The 18,611-nt window shown below is 45.8% G+C and overlaps 1 protein-coding gene across 4 annotated transcripts in view; it reads right to left on the reverse strand.

The window, feature by feature from the left end:
- Window positions 1-9,076: 9,076 nt before the first annotated feature.
- The window catches only part of RAB37 (RAB37, member RAS oncogene family), a 66,732-nt gene continuing 57,197 nt past the window's right edge, over window positions 9,077-18,611 (reverse strand). For all 4 annotated transcript variants that reach the window (XM_083430094.1, XM_083430097.1, XM_083430096.1 and 1 more), the window contains 4 exons: window positions 17,303-17,368; window positions 13,840-13,896; window positions 13,149-13,225; window positions 9,077-11,616 (listed from right to left, as the gene is read on the reverse strand). In XM_083430094.1, coding sequence (XP_083286220.1) covers window positions 11,511-11,616; window positions 13,149-13,225; window positions 13,840-13,896; window positions 17,303-17,368 — 306 coding nt within the window. In that variant the 3' untranslated portion in view covers window positions 9,077-11,510. The remainder of the gene's footprint in view (window positions 11,617-13,148; window positions 13,226-13,839; window positions 13,897-17,302; window positions 17,369-18,611) is intronic.

The following is an 18,611-nucleotide window of genomic DNA, read 5'->3' on the forward strand; positions in this document are numbered from 1 at the left end:
AACATGAACCATCCCTCTGAACGAACAAGAAGTCAGGTCCAGCGGCTGTAGCAAAGAGGTGCAGCAATCACCTAAAGCCTAGGCAACTCTCAGTGTGCTTTCTACAGTACAGTGCTACTTCAGTTTACAAACTTAATCTGTTCCAGAAGTCTGTTCTTAAACTGAAACCGTTCTTAAACCGAGGCGCGCTTTCCCTGATGAGGCCTCCTGCCGCCGGTGCCCTTCTACCGTTTGGATTCCGTTCTTAGACTGAGGTAAAGTTCTCAAACCGGGACACTATTTCCAGTTTTGGGGAGTTTGTAAACCGAACCGTTCTTAAACAGGACTGTTCTTAAACTGAGGTAGCACTGTACAGTAATCAGGAATGAAGTGTAACTTGGAACCTGAACTATCATCGGTGGGATGGGGGTTGCATTTGCTATAATTCTACCGTACCACCTGAACAGGGATCACTCAACAGCTCTTGGTAAGGTAAAGAAGGGCCAACATCTCAGCCGAGGAACAGAAACGTGTTTTCTAAGAGTCACAGCTTGCGTCTCCCTCAGTCCGGCAGCAACAGCAGCAATTCTGTTGGTGGGATGATAAAGGTATTTGGAGAATGCTGGAGTCTGCAATATGAGAACAGGAGGAGGAGGAGGAGATTGTGGGTTTTAATTTAACAGATTATGTTTACTTCCCCCCCCCATCACCTTTGGACTATGAAACATTTCGTGATACTCCGGAGGGCGCCTTGTGCCTCCAGCTTCTCCCACACCCACTGAGCATGGCAGCACAAATTCCAATAAGGCGTAGCGTCTCTCCCTTGCTCTTGCAGTTCTCTGTGTTATTATCACAGAGTTTGATGAGACATGCAAGCAGCTCGATTGCATATGTGTTTGCTCGGAAGCAAGTCTCACAGAGTCCTGCAGGACTTTTTCCTGTGAGCATAGAGTGGCAGTCATAAACTTCAGTCCTGTCGCTCCTGCTAACAGCAGGCTCAGGTGTTGGAGTGCTGATGGTATTGTAGCCAAAACAGGACCACTGAGAAACAGGGGAGGGATGTACAGTGGTACCTCGGGTTACAGATGCTTCAGGTTACAGACTCTGCTAACCCAGAAATAGTACCTCGGGTTAAGAACTTTGCTTCAGGATGAGAACAGAAATTGTGCAGCAGCGGCAGTGCGAGGCCCCATTAGCTAAAGTGGTGCTTCAGGTTAAGAACAGTTTCAGGTTAAGAACAGACCTCCAGAACGAATTAAATTCTTAACCCGAGGTACCACTGTATTGAACCCTTAGGTTTTCATGAGTTTATATAGAATGTAAAAATAAAGAAAAGCAGGTCAGTGAGAACTGGGCATGCTCAGTTGCTGCAGAATGTTGTCAGATGGAAAAGAAAACCCAGAAACAGAATAGAATACAGTATTCTAGAACAGGCTGGTAGGCTGAAAGCCTGAACCAGAGTAACTATTATTACGAAGGATACAATGCAATATTTTACTTTGTGAATTCAGTGGGATGGTGCAATGTATTTGCAGAGTAAAGAAAATTGTTCTCTTGAAGGACCAGACACACACACTGACTGTCTCCAACATACTGATGTTTAATTCTGTTAACTTGCAACCAGAAATCCATAAATAGCAGCCAAGACAAAAAGTGTCACTATATGTCAAACCATGTGCTCAAGAGTAGGAAATTCTCTGTTTAGAAATGTTTTTGCAGCAGAGAAAGCCACACATGCAGGCTCGGAGAGCTGGCATGGTGCCATAGTCAGCATTGGAGGTGTTGAACTTCAGAACTAAAGATGGCAAACTTTCTGGAACTCTGTGCAGAAGGAAGTAATAAGCAAAAACATATGAAATACTTTTTTAAGGCTGTTTATTGCTAGCTAACATAATAAAGTGGCAAACTAGAGTCTTTTCAGTTGGTCACAAGAGGTTAATGTCCCGATGCAATTCAGTGGAGGAAGTTTTTCTGTCAATAATGGTAAAATCAGAACCTAGAAAGAAGAAGTAAAAATGCAGTAGAGTCCTAAATGGAGAGTCAGCTTTTTATTGAGACCTTGGGTAAAATTTATTCACAGGCTCAGGCTGGTTTCCTACAGGTTGGCCACTGCAAGAACAGGATGCGGGAGTAGATGGGTCATTGGTCTGATCCAGGAAGTTACAAGTACTCTTATGTTCTCATGAACTGAAAAAAAAAAGGATGGCCATTCTGGGAGCAGGGCTGTGAAAAAAGGTCAAAATGTTTGCCTGTGCAGAATGAGGGCAAGAAGCACTGTCCGTACTCAGATTTTACTCTGAGGTGTCATCACATAGGTGCCCTGAACAATATTGTTATTGTGGAACAGCAGAATATACATTTATTCTGTGTGTGTGTGTATGAAATGGTGTTGTTGTGTTGTAGTTCACATGGCTGCCAATAAGCAGCCACACCAACTACAGCATGGTAACAGAACAGTTGGCAGAAAGGCAGAGGAGCGAGCAAGCTTCGTAGGTGGAAAGCGGCCCAGCAGAGCTGTTTAAATGGAGGAAAGAGATGCTTCAAAGAGCAGTTCTGCAAACTGCTCTGTAGAGCGCCTCTGCCGCTCAGTTAAATGCAGCTGCATCGAGGTTTGCATCTTTTGTTCCATTTGCTTTTTACAAATATGTAGAACTTTCCCATTTCCCCTCCCCCTCCATTCTTTAGGAGAATGGCTGCTGAGATTCATGGGATCCTGTGGGCCCACGGGAGTGCAGGAACAAGACATTTAAGACAATAGGCAGGCCTGGATTGAACAGGAAGCAACCAAGGAGGAGGCCTTGGGATGTGCCACCTAGTCATCCACTTACTAGCTCCAACAAATAAAGCACAAAAAATAATTTTCATTTATATGTTAAGCTAGCCGTACTGAACTGTTTCCAGGATTGCATTAACATTTTGGTTTTTTGACCTCCCGTAAAAAATTAAGGTGATTGTAATATTGATACCCTATAAGTCACTAAACACGAAACTTTTAAGTATCAAACTTACATTATTAGCTACAAAAGGGGGAACAGAATGCTTTAAGTAACATGTTTTACATCTACTGCATTGACTCAATTTTTCACTAATCTTCTAGAATGTCCTGAACCTTTGTAGAATCATGTGGAGATGTCCAGACTTCCTTTGTCCTTCCATTTTTCTCTAGCCTCCTAGAACGTTCTCAGCCATATTTCCTTGTGCGATTGTAAAAGGCTATTTATATCATTCTTAACAAACGAAGGAGAAGGTGCTGAAGATGCTACTCCCTGGAGGTGACATTTGGTCTTTGATCAACCGTGACAATAGGACTTAAGACAGCCACAGAGGACGACTAGGGCTTGACGGTTAAATGCATAGGTCTTTCCCTCTGACCACACAACCCCTCCCTCCCCCTCCCCCCAATCTACTCTGGTGGCTGAGATATTAGTATTAGTACAGAATGAAGAACCTCTGTGTGCAGGCCTATGGCAGCCTGCCCTGGGGAGACATCACACATGACATCAGCCAATGGGTCAGATTCAAGGATTTACCCCTCCAATTGTTAGTTGAGGAATGCAAAGTCAAAGCATGCAGCTCCATTTTTTTCCCTTGGCAAAGCACTTACTTTTTTCCTTTCCCGTCAAGTGATGGAGAGTGGAGGAGAAAAGCTGCCTTTTGGAAGCACTGACTGCACAAGGTAAAAAGGTAAAGGGACCCCTGACTGTTAGGTCCAGTCACGGATGACTCTGGGGTTGCGGCGCTCATCTCGCTTTATTGGCCAAGGGAGCTGGCATACAGCTTCCGGGTCATGCGGCCAGCATGACTAAGCTGCTTCTGGCAAACCAGAGCAGCACATGGAAACACTGTTTACCTTCCCGCCGGAGCGGTACCTATTTATCTAGTTGCACTTTGACATGCTTTTGAACTGCTAGGTTGGCAGGAGCAGGGACCAAGCAACGGGAGCTCACCCCGTCGCGGGGATTCGAACCACCAACCTTCTGATCGGCAAGTCCTAGGCTCTGTGGTTTAACCCACAGCGCCAACCGCGTCCCTGACTGCACAAAGTACTTCTCAAAGGAAAAAAAAAAAAAAAAGAGGATCAAACAAGGAACGGACAGCCCACTTTCCCTTGCTCCTGTTTGAGGCCTCAAACAGAGCTGTGCTTTGAAGTCCCAGCAACTGGAACTTCAAAGTGCAACATCACCCAATGTCAGAGTGATGTCAGGTGATTAACACATGGACGGCCTTGCCTGTCTGTCAAACTCAGCTTGCCAAGGAGTGGAGAAATGACCATGTAGCCCACCCGTCAGAAAAGGTTCCCTTTCCCTGCTTTAGTGCCAGCTGCCTACGTGTTTTAAGGTCTTTTCTGAGTATGAGGAATACAGTCTGTTTTAAAAACAAGAGCTAGTGTAGTCAAGATTCTCCAGTATATAATAGGTTCTGCATTAGAAGCAATGCACCGTTATCTACAATGCAATTATGGTGTTAAAAAAATAAAAATACCCATGATATCAAAACATGGATAGGTTTGGCTGAATCAGGAAATGGTACTGAGACAATGAAACATTCAAATGCTCTATTACATATTCTTTGTTTTTCATTTTATGCCTTTGGACGTTCAATGACTCTGATATAGGGAAAGAAGTAGTAGAAGTATTTGCATTATGTACAGATACAGAAAGGAAATGCAGCGCCCACACAAGCAAAGCAGGGAGCTTGTGTTATTCACTGCTCCAACTTAAAACCACAAAATTTTACTATGAATCATCCAGTGGACACTGGATTCTTTATTAACCTAAAAGCAAGCCACAAGGAAGTTGTGCACGAGTAATTTGAACCATCCATGGAGTGGGTAACTAAGACTAAGTTAGTTGAACTTAGTTCCTATTGAAACCAATGGGACTGAAGTTATGAATATCCTGTCCCCCTGAATTTCAGTAGCATACAAACCCAACCAAGTTCATCTGGATCCACGCCTTTATTTCTTCCTGCTTTCTTCTTTCTAGGGCCACAGCGATGAATGATGCGTAGGCATCATCAAAACTGAATGATCAAGCTGTTTTGAGCAGCTGCTGCTGAAATCAGAGCATAGGTTCACCTAGCTGAGGACAGCCTACTCCCAACAAGCAATGGAACTTCAGGGTCACAGACAAGGTCATTGCTAACCTTGCTATTAGAGATTCTTCAACTGGGTATGCTAAGACCAGGGGTGACTAACCTGTTGGCCCTCCAGATGTTGTTGGACTCTCATTCTCTTTAGCCCCAGCCAGTGGGGCCAGTGATCTGGGGGAAAGATGCAGTCAGCAAGATGGAGGTGTTATGGTTTGGTGGTTCCTGGGTTTGGGGACTGGGTGACTGACTTCTTTCTGGAAGGTCTTGCATAGTCTAGGTGTGCTCCTTGATTCCACCTTGTCACTGGAGGCCCAAGTAGCCACAGTGGCACAGTGCCCATTTTCCGCTCTGGCTTGCCTAACCAGCTATGGCAATTCCTGAATAAGGTTAGCTTAGCCACAGTATTCCATGCACCAGGAACATGGACAATTATAATGTGCTCTGCATGGGGCTGTCGTGTGGTGCAGAATCTACCCCGAAATTGTTCTGGAAATAATTTTGTTGGTTTTTAAAGATGTGTAGCAAAGTAACGTTTTGGAATAAACATCTTGCCATCACCACCACCATCACAATGGAGTTCAAGAACATATGGAGGCCCAGTGATTAGCCACCCCTGCAATACAGATTGAATGTAGGATTCTCTGAATGCAAAACATGTCCCTGATAGAATGGGAGGTAGCTAGTTTGTTTAAATTCTGAGGATTCGTGTGATTTGGGTTGTATTTTGATTAATGGCCTATCGCATCCACTGGATGCAAGATAGCCTCTGCTTACAAACTAAGTAGGTGGGGCTCAAGCAGGAGAGGGATAGTATGACACCATGGGATGGGATGTCTCTCTCTACATATTCCTGTCGTGCCTGGTTCATCCCTAACGGAATGATGGGATGCTGCATTATAATTGAGAACCAATTTATTATTTATACCCCGCCCATCTGGCTGGGCTTCCCCAGCCACTCTGGGCAGCTTCCAACAAAATATTAAAATACAGTAATGCTTCAAACATTAAAAGCTTCCCTAAACAGGGCTGCCTTAGACACAACACGTAGGGTAATAACTGTTAAAGCATATATAATAGAATAATGATATCGTTCAAAAAGTCTAATAGATTTATTTCTACTTTTTGAACGATATCATTATTCTATTATATATGCTTTAACAGTTATTAGCCTACCTGTTGTGTCTATATTTCTGTGATTGGCATTATAATTGAGGAGCTTTAGAAATGGAGAAATGGGGGGGGGGGGTCCTCTTTCTATGCATAAATACAAGTTGAGACAAAATCCTCCCAAGAAGATTCTGTTTAGGGTAGACTTGATGCTCCCGTCCAGCCGTCACTGTAAAGGCAATTGTTCCGCTTCCTCAGGAGTCTACTGCCTTGGGTGTGGTCGGTAAGAATGGTCTCCACATGCAGAGATCAAAAAGGGCAAGCAAAACTAAGGGCTCTACGTGTTGTTTTTTAGAACATGGAAACAAAATTCTGTTTAACCCGTGTATCACAACGGAGGTGTCTTTTTGGCTGTGTCTATGCATCAGGTGTGTAAAAATAAACAACTTACCAAGGACATAATAGCATCCCCTGTATTTAATGCCTACCTTGTCAAGCAACTCGCTGGCCACAACATTCATGGGCTGCACTTGGTAGATTGTGAGTTGCAGAGGCTGGGTAGAAATCAATTAGGAGGGGCTTCCGGGTTGGCGCCATCGCCGAATGGCGGACTCCCTCCGAGCTCCGGAGGGAGTCTGCTCGGCAGGGGCTGGGTCCTACCGCAACGGCGATGCGGGGACCCTTAGAAACCACGGCCACGGAGGCCGTGGACATGGAGACTCGGCTTGCACCGTTAGCGCCCTCCCGACTCGTGAAGGAGCCTTTTTAAAGGCTACGGATCGGGTGCCGGGGAGAAGCGTGGTGCCTTGAGTCCTCTGCTTCCCCTGCTGAGCGCAGCCGCATGCCATCCGGCGGAGAGCGCTGACTTCTTCCATTGAAAATTCGGACTTTTCAACAATAACCCGTGAGTAAATCTGGAAATCGGGTTCAAAAGGAGGAAAAAAGAAATTTTTTTTTTCGAATTGGATACGAGCGGGGGGGATTCAAAAAGGAAGTCAGTCCCCTCCCTACTGTAAATTGTCTAAAACAAAGACGGGGAAACCAAGACCCAAAAAGGCTTGCATTGCTGATAAAAATTACAATTCCACGATGGGGAACTACAAGAACTGTGCTGGAGGAGGAACTGGAGAAGGGAAACACAACCCCCCCCCCTGGGAACCGGGGCGATTGAAGAGAGAGCCTGGTGAAAGGAGTCGGAGAGTTCGACAGTTTTCAAAATAGCTGTCAAAGTCGGAAAGTGGAGTGGATTTTATTATGAGAACTTGGCTGGTTAAATTTGCTTCAATTTGCTACAATTTGTTAAAATCTGGATACAAAATGGCGAATATGGATAACAACTTGACTTTTGGACTAGAGGAAACAAAGTTATAACAATCCCCCTCGAGGAGCTTCGGGACATTACAAGGACTGGGAAAGTGGAAAAACACCAATGGAATTTTACAGAACTGGTTACCTTCTGGGAAAGCTGCAAAACGGAAACAACATCTCGTCTGCAGGGTGTTTTCTGTAGACAATAGACTTTTCTATTGAAGAAAGGAAGGGACTGAACGTAAGGTTTTGCCCCTGAACAACAACCATCCCTGCAGACTTACCAAACTTGCGAATTACAACGTTTAAGCAGCGGAACAAAAGGAAATTAGACTACAAACCGGAAAGAACAACGGAGGGAGTTTTACTACAGTTTTCTTAAAGACTGAAGTTAAAGCTTTGGAGAATAATAATAATAATAATAATTTTGATTATCAAAAAATTTATTTCTAATTTTAAAAAAAAAAAAGGGAAAGCCAGCTGGAGTTGGGGAAAAGTTGTGATTTATGGCCTTAAGAATTCCAGGCAGATACTAGGGGTTGATGGTCAGGGGGAAATTAAACCGGGGACAGGGGGGGGAGAACTAAAACTCCAAAGGCTTGCCAACTTTGTTCTTTTTTGTTGAATTGGTCTTTCTTTTTTATTATTCATTATATCTCTTATTTTTTACCTTTTCTATTGTTATTATCTGGGGTGCTTTTTTTATCAAAAATGGAAATTGTGGAATGAAAGGGGGTGGGTCCTGGGGAAAGAACATCGGGTTGTTTATTATTATTAAGGGTAAAACAAATTAAGCTTTAATTTGAAAGGGGAATTTGTGTGGCCAACAATGTGAAATGGGAATATGGTGGGGGTGGGGGAAGGGGGGAGTCCCATAAGTGATTATGTATTTTTTGAAAAATTTTAATAAATATTATTTAAAAAAAAAAAAAAAAGAAATCAATTAGGAGGAAGCTGCTAGCCAGCTAAAAAGGTGCTCCTGCTGCCTTACAAACAAAGGTAGATCTTTGGTTGGAAGAAAAATAATAACGCATGAGCAGCCCCTAAAGCAGACAATACTTTTCCTGCAATTTTCCTCCCAGCGGCTTCATTGTGCTTTTTCCTTGACATATTTACAGTCATTACTTTGAAGCTTTCTGGTGCAAAGTCCATTTTACTACCTTCAGCCCTAAATTAAACGATGGGCTGGGCTCCCAAGGACAGCATAGGATCTGCCAGCTCTGAGTCTGGGCCACGGGGCCACCATTTCTTCTTTACACGGAGCACCAAAGAAGGGGTTGTGGGACATGTGAAGAATGCTCTGTTTTCATCCCCCCACTCCTTCCAGGTTAAGGAGGCATTACTGAGGTGCCTTCCTTGACACCCCCCACACCCAATAAAAATATGGGCACTAGTACTGTTGGTAGGCTATTCATGCCACCAATGGAATGAATCAAAGGGCACTGCAGAGAAGCAGCACTTTCATGGGGCTAACCGTCTCCATTTATTCCCAAGGTACTGACTGTGTCTGCCTCCAGCAGCAGCATGTAACCAACATGGCTGGCCATGGAGAATTCTTGTCTGGTCCAGTGGCAATCCACACTGATTTAGGAATCCACGTTTTATAGAAAAGGACTGAAGGGAATGGGGAAATCAACTTATACATTGCCTTTGGGGTGATTAGCACCAACGACAGCCATGTTCCAAATGCAGAAACCAAAACTTGAGAACCCAGACACGAGAAATTCTTCAACAGCCTAAGGGTTTGTGCCACATCAATTTAAACACAACATACACCAGTGATGTATTTCCAGAAAGCAGAGCTAAGGAAATATGAGCATGATGCATGTGACGAGAAGACAGTTTAGGCTGCATTGCATAGAATATAGCAAAAGTGCTCAGCATACTAAAATCCTATTGAAATCAAGTAAGGCTACAGTCCACTCAGGGCTTATCCACAGTTGCCTTTTGCCCTGCTCATTCCAGGCACAGGTCTGTGCTTTAAAGCTCTGTGTCTGAGCACTCTTGGGTTTGTGCTTTTTTTGTTCCAGAGCTTCCCCTGAGAAAACTCACTTGGCTCTTGTTTCCCGCAGATTGCTGTTTGCTCCGATTGAGCTTTCAAGAGTGAGTTTTCGCAGGGGACGCTCTGAAGCAAAAAACCCAAAAATAAAATAAAGGATGCAGAGCTTTAAAGCATGGACCATACCTGGAATGCGTGAAGGAAAGGTAAGTGCGGAATATATCTCATTCACTAGGAATATATCCCATTGAACTGAGTGGCACACACTTCAAAACGAACATGCATGTGGCCAGGCCTCAACTGCACACAGGGGTCTTTGGATCGCATAGGAATCTAGGAACATAAGAATCACAACTATTGCTTTGTGTGGATTAGCTACTTCTGTTGTCTACGGCTATATCTGAGCTACAAGAGCACTCCTCTTATATGAATAAGGCAGGGGGAGGGCTCCAGTTCCTGTCATCCACACCCAGTAAGAGCAATGGTTGGGGACGACAGGAGTTGTAATCGACCAACATCTGGAAAGCCACAGGTTCCTTATCCCCACTGTAAGGCATGATTCCTGAAAACACCTCTGGATCACACCAGTGGAGACTTCTGACACCATGCCGCATGGAATGGTGGCAGTTTGTACAAGATGGACAAGTAATACATGGGCCCAAATATAGATCTCCGGGGGCTTATTCTTTCAGCCACGCTGCTTGGCTGGTATGAACTTGTGCAAGGGAGCTTGCTTCTCTCCCAGAAACCCAGGCCCTGCTTGCAAGAAAGAAGGAGCCCAGGGTGGGGGGAATCACGTAGAATGCTCCACCACTTTCCAAAGCAGACAGCCTCTGAAGTAGCCAACTTGTGCATCTGAACGGAGCAGCCTTGGCCAACCTGGTGACCTGCTGGACTGAAACTCTCAGCGGCCGAGGCTGATGGGACTTGTAGTTCAAGACATTAGCAGGGCACTGGGTTGGCTAAGGCTGGAACAGAGGGAGCCAACTTTTCTCCCCATTCTGCTGCGCTGCCTTTCAACTTACTGGGCTTCACTTTGGCAGGGGATCTTGGTTTGACCGGAACGAAAAGCAGAGTCGAGCTTTCTAAAGCTTTCCTCTGTTTCTAGCCAGTAACAGATATATTTGTGCAGAGCGATTTCTCTTCTCAACCAACCGGGGTCGGCAGCATTTTCCTGACGTAACAGGCACACTAGGAATAATACTTGCATCCCTCAGTCCTTTCTCCTTGGGGCAGAGGGAGGAAGGGAGGGGAAGGAAGGCAGCCCTGACTGCAGGATCTTTGGGTGTGGGCAGCAGGAAAGAGCCAGAGGTCAAAGGAAATGTGTCTACTTTTTCTTTACTGGACACTCCTGCTAGTTTCATTTTAACATCTAAAGCGTCACCTTTCTAGGGGAAGCAAAAGGGTTGCAGTCTCTCTCCCCCCCCCCACAGTCATGTCACTGCTATTAAATTAACCCTTTAGCTCAGCCAGACCTCATCCAAAACACTCCTGCGGACGTTGCCAAAGGACACCTCCCTCTGCGCAGATCCTGCTTCTGCAGCTGAGGTCAACCTAGCTCAGTCCTGCTGGCCTGGGAGAGGTGGCCCTGTCTAAATAAGTCATGATGCTCTGTCCAGGAATCTTGAGTCCAGGCCAGTTCCTTGCAAAGACTAGGCCTGGGCGATATTACAGATCCTGACCAGCTCCACTTTGAGCACAGGTCGGCCGGTCCTGAACTCGAGTGCATTTGGCCTTTGAAGTAACACTTTGCGCATAACCACACACTCACTCACACACACACACACACACACACCCTCCTTCACGCAAGCCTGCAAACGCACATACACCCGCAACGGCGGGCATGACCTCATTTAGAACCTGGAAACGGTATTCTCTAAAAAGGATTGTCTTTGGAGAGTGTCTGCAACACAGCTCCTGCCCGGCGTTGCTGCCAAGGTGCCAGTTCTGCTTCTTGACCTCTTTTGCTGTGCGCTGAGGGTCCCCCGGGCTTCCCTTGTGTCCTCCTCCTCCTCCTCCTCCTCCCTCAAAGGAAGGCACAGCAGCTGCTCTTCTTCTTCTGAGACTCTATATAGTCATGGATTTGGAACCGGGGCTCCTCTGGCTGCTTGACGGCTCGTTGCTTGAGCTCTCTGGAAGCGTAAGAGCAAAAAAACCACCACTCAGGGGCTGTTTCCGCCGAAGGGTCCCTCCCTGCCCAGAGAAACAAGCAACTTGGCCTGTGGAAGCCTCGCATCAGATAAGAACAAAGGGTGCTGCCTTCCACTGAGCCAGACAATTGGTCCATCAAGCTAAGTTCTGGAGGACTGGAGAAGCTCTCCAGGGTTTCAGACCAGCCCTACCTGGAGGTGCCAGCGATTGGACCTGTGACTTGCCACTGAGCTTGCAAGTCATCCCTTGATTTACGTATGTCAATGGCAGTCTAATGGGGCGACTGGCCACATCACTGGCACAGAGAGGTGCTGCTGCAGACCTGGCCTCCTGGCAGTGACATCACTGCTGTATACCAAGGTGTGTGTGTGTGTGTGTATAGGGAGGTTGGGGTGGTTTGGGCACACCGGTGGAAGTGCAGGATTGGCTCCACTGCTGTATCTACACCTCCCTAACTTATCCCTGGTACCCAGCAGCGATGCCGATGTTGGCCAGGTCTGCAGCAGTGCCCTGGCTGCTCCTGCTGTTTGGATATGCTAGGTCAACCTTCCCCACCCCAACCTGGCTCCTGCCTCATGTCGTTGGACTACAACTCCCATCGTTCCTGACCATCATTCAAGTTGGCCATTCTGGCGTCCAACAGCATCTGGGCTGCACCAGTTTGAGGAATGCTGCTCTAGACCACAGAAATGAATGCCACCTCAGTCCACTTGGCCAACATATTGTGATAGAGATATATGGTAATGTTCATAAGTGTACCAACCAAGCACGTACATAGATCAGCACAGGAAGACCGACCTGGAACCATTTTGATTCCCAAACTGAGCAAATGTTTTCTCTGCAAGGTCAAAGTGGGAAACCTCCCATTGTCTCTTTCCTCACAAATCCTGTCCTAAGGGCACATTTAAGATATGAATATGGTGTGAGCCTGTGACCTGGCCCAGGAACTAAGTATTTATCATTACAAAAGACTGGCCAGACTATCCAGGCAATCCAATCAAGTAACCTGCCAGACAGGAGATAAACAACGACAGGAGAAAAACAACATTCAAATTTCTGTTGTAGACCGCCTTTTCTGTGATGTAGGTATGATGTATCTGGGGCGTAGTCTTAGGTTACACCCCTTCTGTGATGTACGTATGATGTTTCTGGGGGTGGTCTTGATCTACAGGGTGGCAATTTCAAAAGTCTTTCTAAGGCCTTGCGCGCCATTTTTCTTGGTTCCTCCTCTCTCCTGCGGGTGAGGGGAGCACCCTGTTGCAGCAGTTCAATAAAGATCAAGCTTACTAGCTGCTTTGCTTTTCCTCTGTTATTCTCTCCTACCAATAGGGAACCTATGTAAGGACTCTAAATGGGCTATTGGATACCCCATAAGGGAAAAGGGCAACTTTTGTTTACAACAACATCTCATGGCAGAATGTGATAATCTGACAGCAAGGTGGTCTGTTTCTCTCTTATTGCTACCTCCTAATTCCAGGGAGGAGAAGCAAACTGACTACAGCCTGTTACTCACTTTGCAATGGCCAGAAACGCCAGCTCCACGTTCATGCCAGTCTTCGCACTGGTCTCCATGAAAGGCACTCCATATTCCTGAGGAGAAATATTGAGGAGATCTTGCAAACCTGGTAAATCCTTGCTGTGGAGAATTCCAACACCCCTTTTTATTTAATTCGATATTGTATCCCACTTCCCCAGCAACTCAATGGTAGCAACAACAGAATTAAAAGCTAGCAAATGTTAACAGACGCTATAGCCATATCGGCAGCACACTAGTATATAAAGGCAAACGAACAAATTCGTCACACAGTTAACTCGATCCAAACATAGTGATTCAAAATATCAGAAATGATTGAACACCAGCCCTTTGCCAGCTGCCATGCTCTGTCTGGCAAGGGGCTTCTTCAGCCAGTGCGCAGTTGTACACTTCCAAGCAGCGAGATATTTCTTATTGTGTACTCTCAGCTTCTTTTCACCCTCAAAGAGAGAAATCAATCACTTCTATGTTGTTTCTGGAGGGAAGGGGAGGCAAGGGAACCTTGGAGTCTACCTCCCCCCCAAAAAAACTTTCACCTTAAAGGGTGTGGGTGTGTTTGGAAATATCGCATTTTCGGGAACTGTCTCTTTAAGAAGCTGGCTCAGCACCACAGGGTCCACACTGGCAGTCCAGTCCGAAGCACAAGTGGTTCTTGCTTTAGTTCACTCACCCTGGCTAATGATTCCCCATCTTCTGTTCTTATCACTCTCTCGCTGCTCACATCAGCCTGCCAACAAAAGGGAAGATATTCAAGAAGAGATAGGATCAGGAGAGTCGCCAACAGATCAAACCTCTAGGAAACTGGCTGCTCCTTGGGATCTTTTGATGGGAAGTACCCAGGTCTGCCCTCCTGGTGGATTCTATTATTTGGATAAATCAATAAATGGCAGTTGTACATGGCCACCCCAGAAGAGTAGTGACTTCTTCACCTGAGTAGGTCTTACCTCCAACAGAAGTGTCCTCTCTGATCTTATCATCTATGGCTTTGATATACTAGACCGCCTCCCTCCCTGCAAAAACAATACAATAAGCTAGTATTACTCAAACTTAGGTCCCTCAGCTATAGTTGGACTATAACTCCCATCATCCCTAGCAGTTGGGGATGATGGGAGTTGTAGTCCAACATCAGCCGGAGACCCCGGTTTGAGAAACACTGCTAAGCACAGCGATGGCAGCCCAAGGAGGCTTCTTCTCATGCCACGTCAGGGTTAGGTCCAGTGAGCAGAGACAATTACACAGATCCCTGCTGCCCAGAGGGACAGGAGGGAAAGAAATCTAGGAATAACTCATGTGACCAGCCCAGCACACACAGTTCTTGTGGCAAGGGAAGAAGCCACTGGAAGGGGCTCCTGTGCTGCTGCTGCAATATCTGGGAGGAGTGGCTTGGCTGGGAGATGTGCTACTGTGGACCTGACCTCTGGGCAGCGGTGCCATTGCAGTGTACAGGGATGATGTGGGGCAGGGTGGTGGCAAAGTCAGCATGGTGGAGATGAGAGCCCAGTGCCCCTGCTGGTGCAGCCAAACTTCCTGCTTCCCTGACTCCACACCATCCTGGTACCCGATAGTGATGCTGCTGCCGGGAGGCCAGGTGTGTGGTCCGCTGACATCTGGCAAGCCCGCCTGACATTCAAAGGCTTGCCTAGTGCTGACTCCGCCAACAGAGGGCGATGCTGACATGAGGGCTGATGCTTCTGCTTGTTTCGAAAGATAACAGGTGCACTTCTGTGAAAAATTAACCAATAATGATAAAACTGATTTATGTCTGCAGCACATGAGCACCTCGGCTACGTGACACACAATATGCCCAGAGTCATTTTCGGATTGTGCCTTTGCAGAGATGGAATCCATATAGACATAGGATTTTGGCAGAACTTTGGACGTCCGTATGTTCCTTAGTGTCTGAATACCCACTGGTAGACGCCTCCAGTGTTGGGCGCCCTCTGCTGGTTGGTCTTGGCCAGGAAGTTTCCAAGGCCAATAGAATGCATACAAACACAACAGTAACTATACGCAAAGGTGTCTCATGTATGTTATACAGTATTCCATTTCTTGTTTCCACTCCTCTCTATACTTCATTGCATGCTTTAACCTTGTCATAAAGGGAGCTTCTGTACCCAATCCACCATCATCATCACAATTAAAATTTGTATACCTGTAGATCTCGGGGCAGTTCACAGCATTACAATTGCAATATAAAAAGCACAAAATACATAATAAAATTAAAAACAAAGATGACCCAATAATCCCCGCCCCCATTCCACAACACATTTTAAAAGGGCATTATATTAAAAAGGGCACTAAAATATCGGCCGTTTTCTATCTGTTGGTTATTTTATCTAACAACCCCTCTTTATCTAATGGATTCAAGAAATGTTACATTTCGGAAGTACACTTTTAAGTGCGATTCACAAAATAATTTTGGCATGCTATCATGTGGTTTGCTGTTCCAGCGGTGATTCTTCCACCTGCCCTGAAGTCACCCTCTGTTTGCTTAACTAGGAGTACAGGCAGCAGAGCTACAATGTCTTCCAGAAGCACTTCTAAGTGAGAACAGGTTTATGAATGCCAGCAACAGCCATCTAACCGGAGCTGTCCCCTCTTTCAAGAGAGAAAAGGGTGATAGTTCCGTGACCTTTCCCCTCCCATATGACTTAATCTAAATACTTACAAATCTAAAATTTCCCACTGACCAGCATCAAAGATAAGCAAAATAAATAATAACGTTAATTTCTATACCACCCTTCACCTGAGGGTGATATAGTTTACAATACAGTGGTACCTCAGGTTACAAACGCTTTGGGCTACAAATGCTTCAGGTTACAGACTCCGCTAACCCGGACGTAGTACCTCAGGTTAAGAGCTTTACCTCAGGATGAGAACAGAAATTGCACAGCGGCAGCGGGAGGCCCCATTAGCTAAAGTGGTACCTCAGGTTAAGAACAGTTTCAGGTAAAGAATGAATTAAGAATGAATGAATGAAGAATGAATTAAGTTCTTAACCAGAGGTACCACTGTATAAAAACAAAAAATGCACAATTGGGTGATTTAAAACGGTCTCTACCATCCTGGTGTCCTACATCTGTTTTGGACCACAACTGCCATCATTCCACATCAGCTCTACTTCCCAGCAGTCTTTATTATTCCACATAATAAAAATTCCCGAAAGTATCTCAATCCTTGCTCAAAATCCAAAGCCATCTTGTATGCATCTTGGTGCTGTATACATTTGGGCTCTGCACAGAAGCATGGCAGGGCCTGCATTTCACAGCCTCTTGGCCCCCACTGTTTAGAAAATTGAGTTTGTGTGTGTATTTGTTTTTGGTGCTGTGCGATAGCTGCCAATTTAAGATGCCGCTTGATGCATCAATAATAATAATAATAATAATAATAATAATAATAATAATAATAATAATAATAATAATAATTATTATTATTATTATTATTATTTATACCCCACCCATCTGGCTGGGCTTCCCCAGCCACTTCCAACAGCTTCCAACAGAAAACTAAAATACAATAATCTATTAAACATTAAAAGCTTCCCTAAACAGGGCTGCCTTCGGATGTCTTCTAAAAGTCTGGTAGTTGTTTTCCTCTTTGACATCTGGTGGGAGGGCGTTCCACAGGGCGGGTGCTACTACCGAGAAGGCCCTCTGCCTGGCTCCCTCTAACTTGGCTTCTCACAGTGAGGGAACTGCCAGAAGGCCCTCGGTGCTGGACCTCAGTGTCTGGGCAGAACGATGGGGCTTTCACCACAACAACTTGTGCTAAATGCTACAGGGCTCTTTTATTCTTCATCTCTTACTGGATTAGATACAGAAATCTAATCGCACCTCTGCCACTGAGACTGCTGGGAAGAGCAAACACAGAGCAAGGGATGGCGGCAGAAAGGCTCCCAGTGTATGTGGAAGCAAAGAGCCTCTTCACGGTGCTTAAGAAAAGCGAGCGCTGGAGGGAGTTATCAAAAACCAAGAGGTGCCAGGATAAAGAATTCCTCCAATTATGTGCCGACCACAGAAGAAGACTGTGCAAAGCATGCTAGGAGGAGATAGCTCAGAGTCAAGGGGGAAAAAGGGGGAACTATTTGCAAAGCAAGAGCAGGTCTGCATCACCTGTCAGGAAATGACACGCACCTTGTTGCCTAGTAACATAATGACCACATCCCTTTGGGCATATTCGTGTATCTCTGTAAGCCAGGCCTGTAAGAGGGATGGGGGGTGGGGAAAGGGAAAGAGGGAGAAGAGAAAAAGTTTAGTGTGGTGTGTCATGTCGTGAGGCAAAGCACTGCGTTCAAAAAACGAGACACGGGGCAATGGGAGTTCCATGGGGCCTTAACATTTGACATAAGATCAACAGGTCACAAAGCACTCATCATGATCTAGACAAAATAAAAAAAATCCTTCCAATAGCACCTTAAAAAGTAAAGGTAAAGGGACTCCTGACCATTAGGTCCAGCTGTGGCCGACTTTGGGGTTGCGGCACTCATCTCGCATTATTGGCCAAGGGAGCCGGCATACAACTTCCGGGTCATGTGGCCAGCACAACTAAGCTGCTTCTGGCGAACCAGAGCAGCGCACGGAAACGCCGTTTACTTTCCCGCTAGAGTGGTACCTATTTATCTACATGAACTTTGACGTGCATTCAAACTGCTAGGTTGGCAGGAGCAGGGACCGAGCAATGGGAGCTCACCCCATCACGGGGATTTGAACCGCCGACCTTCTGATCGGCAAGTCCTAGGCTCTGTGGTTTAACCCACAGTGCCACCCGCATCCCAGTAGCACCTTAGAGATATCTACCTGAAGATATCTGAAGAAGTGTGTATGCACACGAAAGCTCATACCAGTAACAAACCTAGTTGGTCTCTAAGGTGCTACTGGAAGGAATTTTTTTATTTTGTTTTGACTACAGCAGACCAACATGGCTACCTCCCTGTAACTAGAACCATGGTCTAGAGTCTCTTAAGTGGCTGGACCACCATCATGATAAGTGGATTCAGGCTGCAATTCCATAATTGCTTACCTGGGAGTAAGCCCCATGAAACCCAGTGGAGCTTGCTTCTGATTAGACATGCATAGCTTGCACTGTTAAGCCTTTATTTTAGTCCCCTGTCTGGACCACGCAGACAGATGTGTTGAGGGAGGAGGGCTTTGCTTAAAGGAGTGGGGCAAAGTAAGGTTGCCCTCAATGGCATTCCTTCATCCGAACCAATACATACAAGGGTAGTAAAGCCAATGCCATACTGTCCTATCTTACATTGTAAGACCAAGCTTGGATTTAGCCCCACTGGTGACCCCTAAGTCAAGGGGAGAGGCATCTCTAGCTCATGGGCCCGCCAAGGGTTCAAATTTGGCTCGCAAAGCAATTTCAAGCCATACCCACCTGCTCCACAGCTGTCATCATGTGGCTGCAATGAACAATCTGGAGCTGATTGTCCATTGGTAG

This window comes from Podarcis tiliguerta, assembly GCF_965153285.1.
Source record: "Podarcis tiliguerta genome assembly, chromosome: 2".
NCBI classification, from domain to species: domain Eukaryota; kingdom Metazoa; phylum Chordata; class Lepidosauria; order Squamata; family Lacertidae; genus Podarcis; species Podarcis tiliguerta.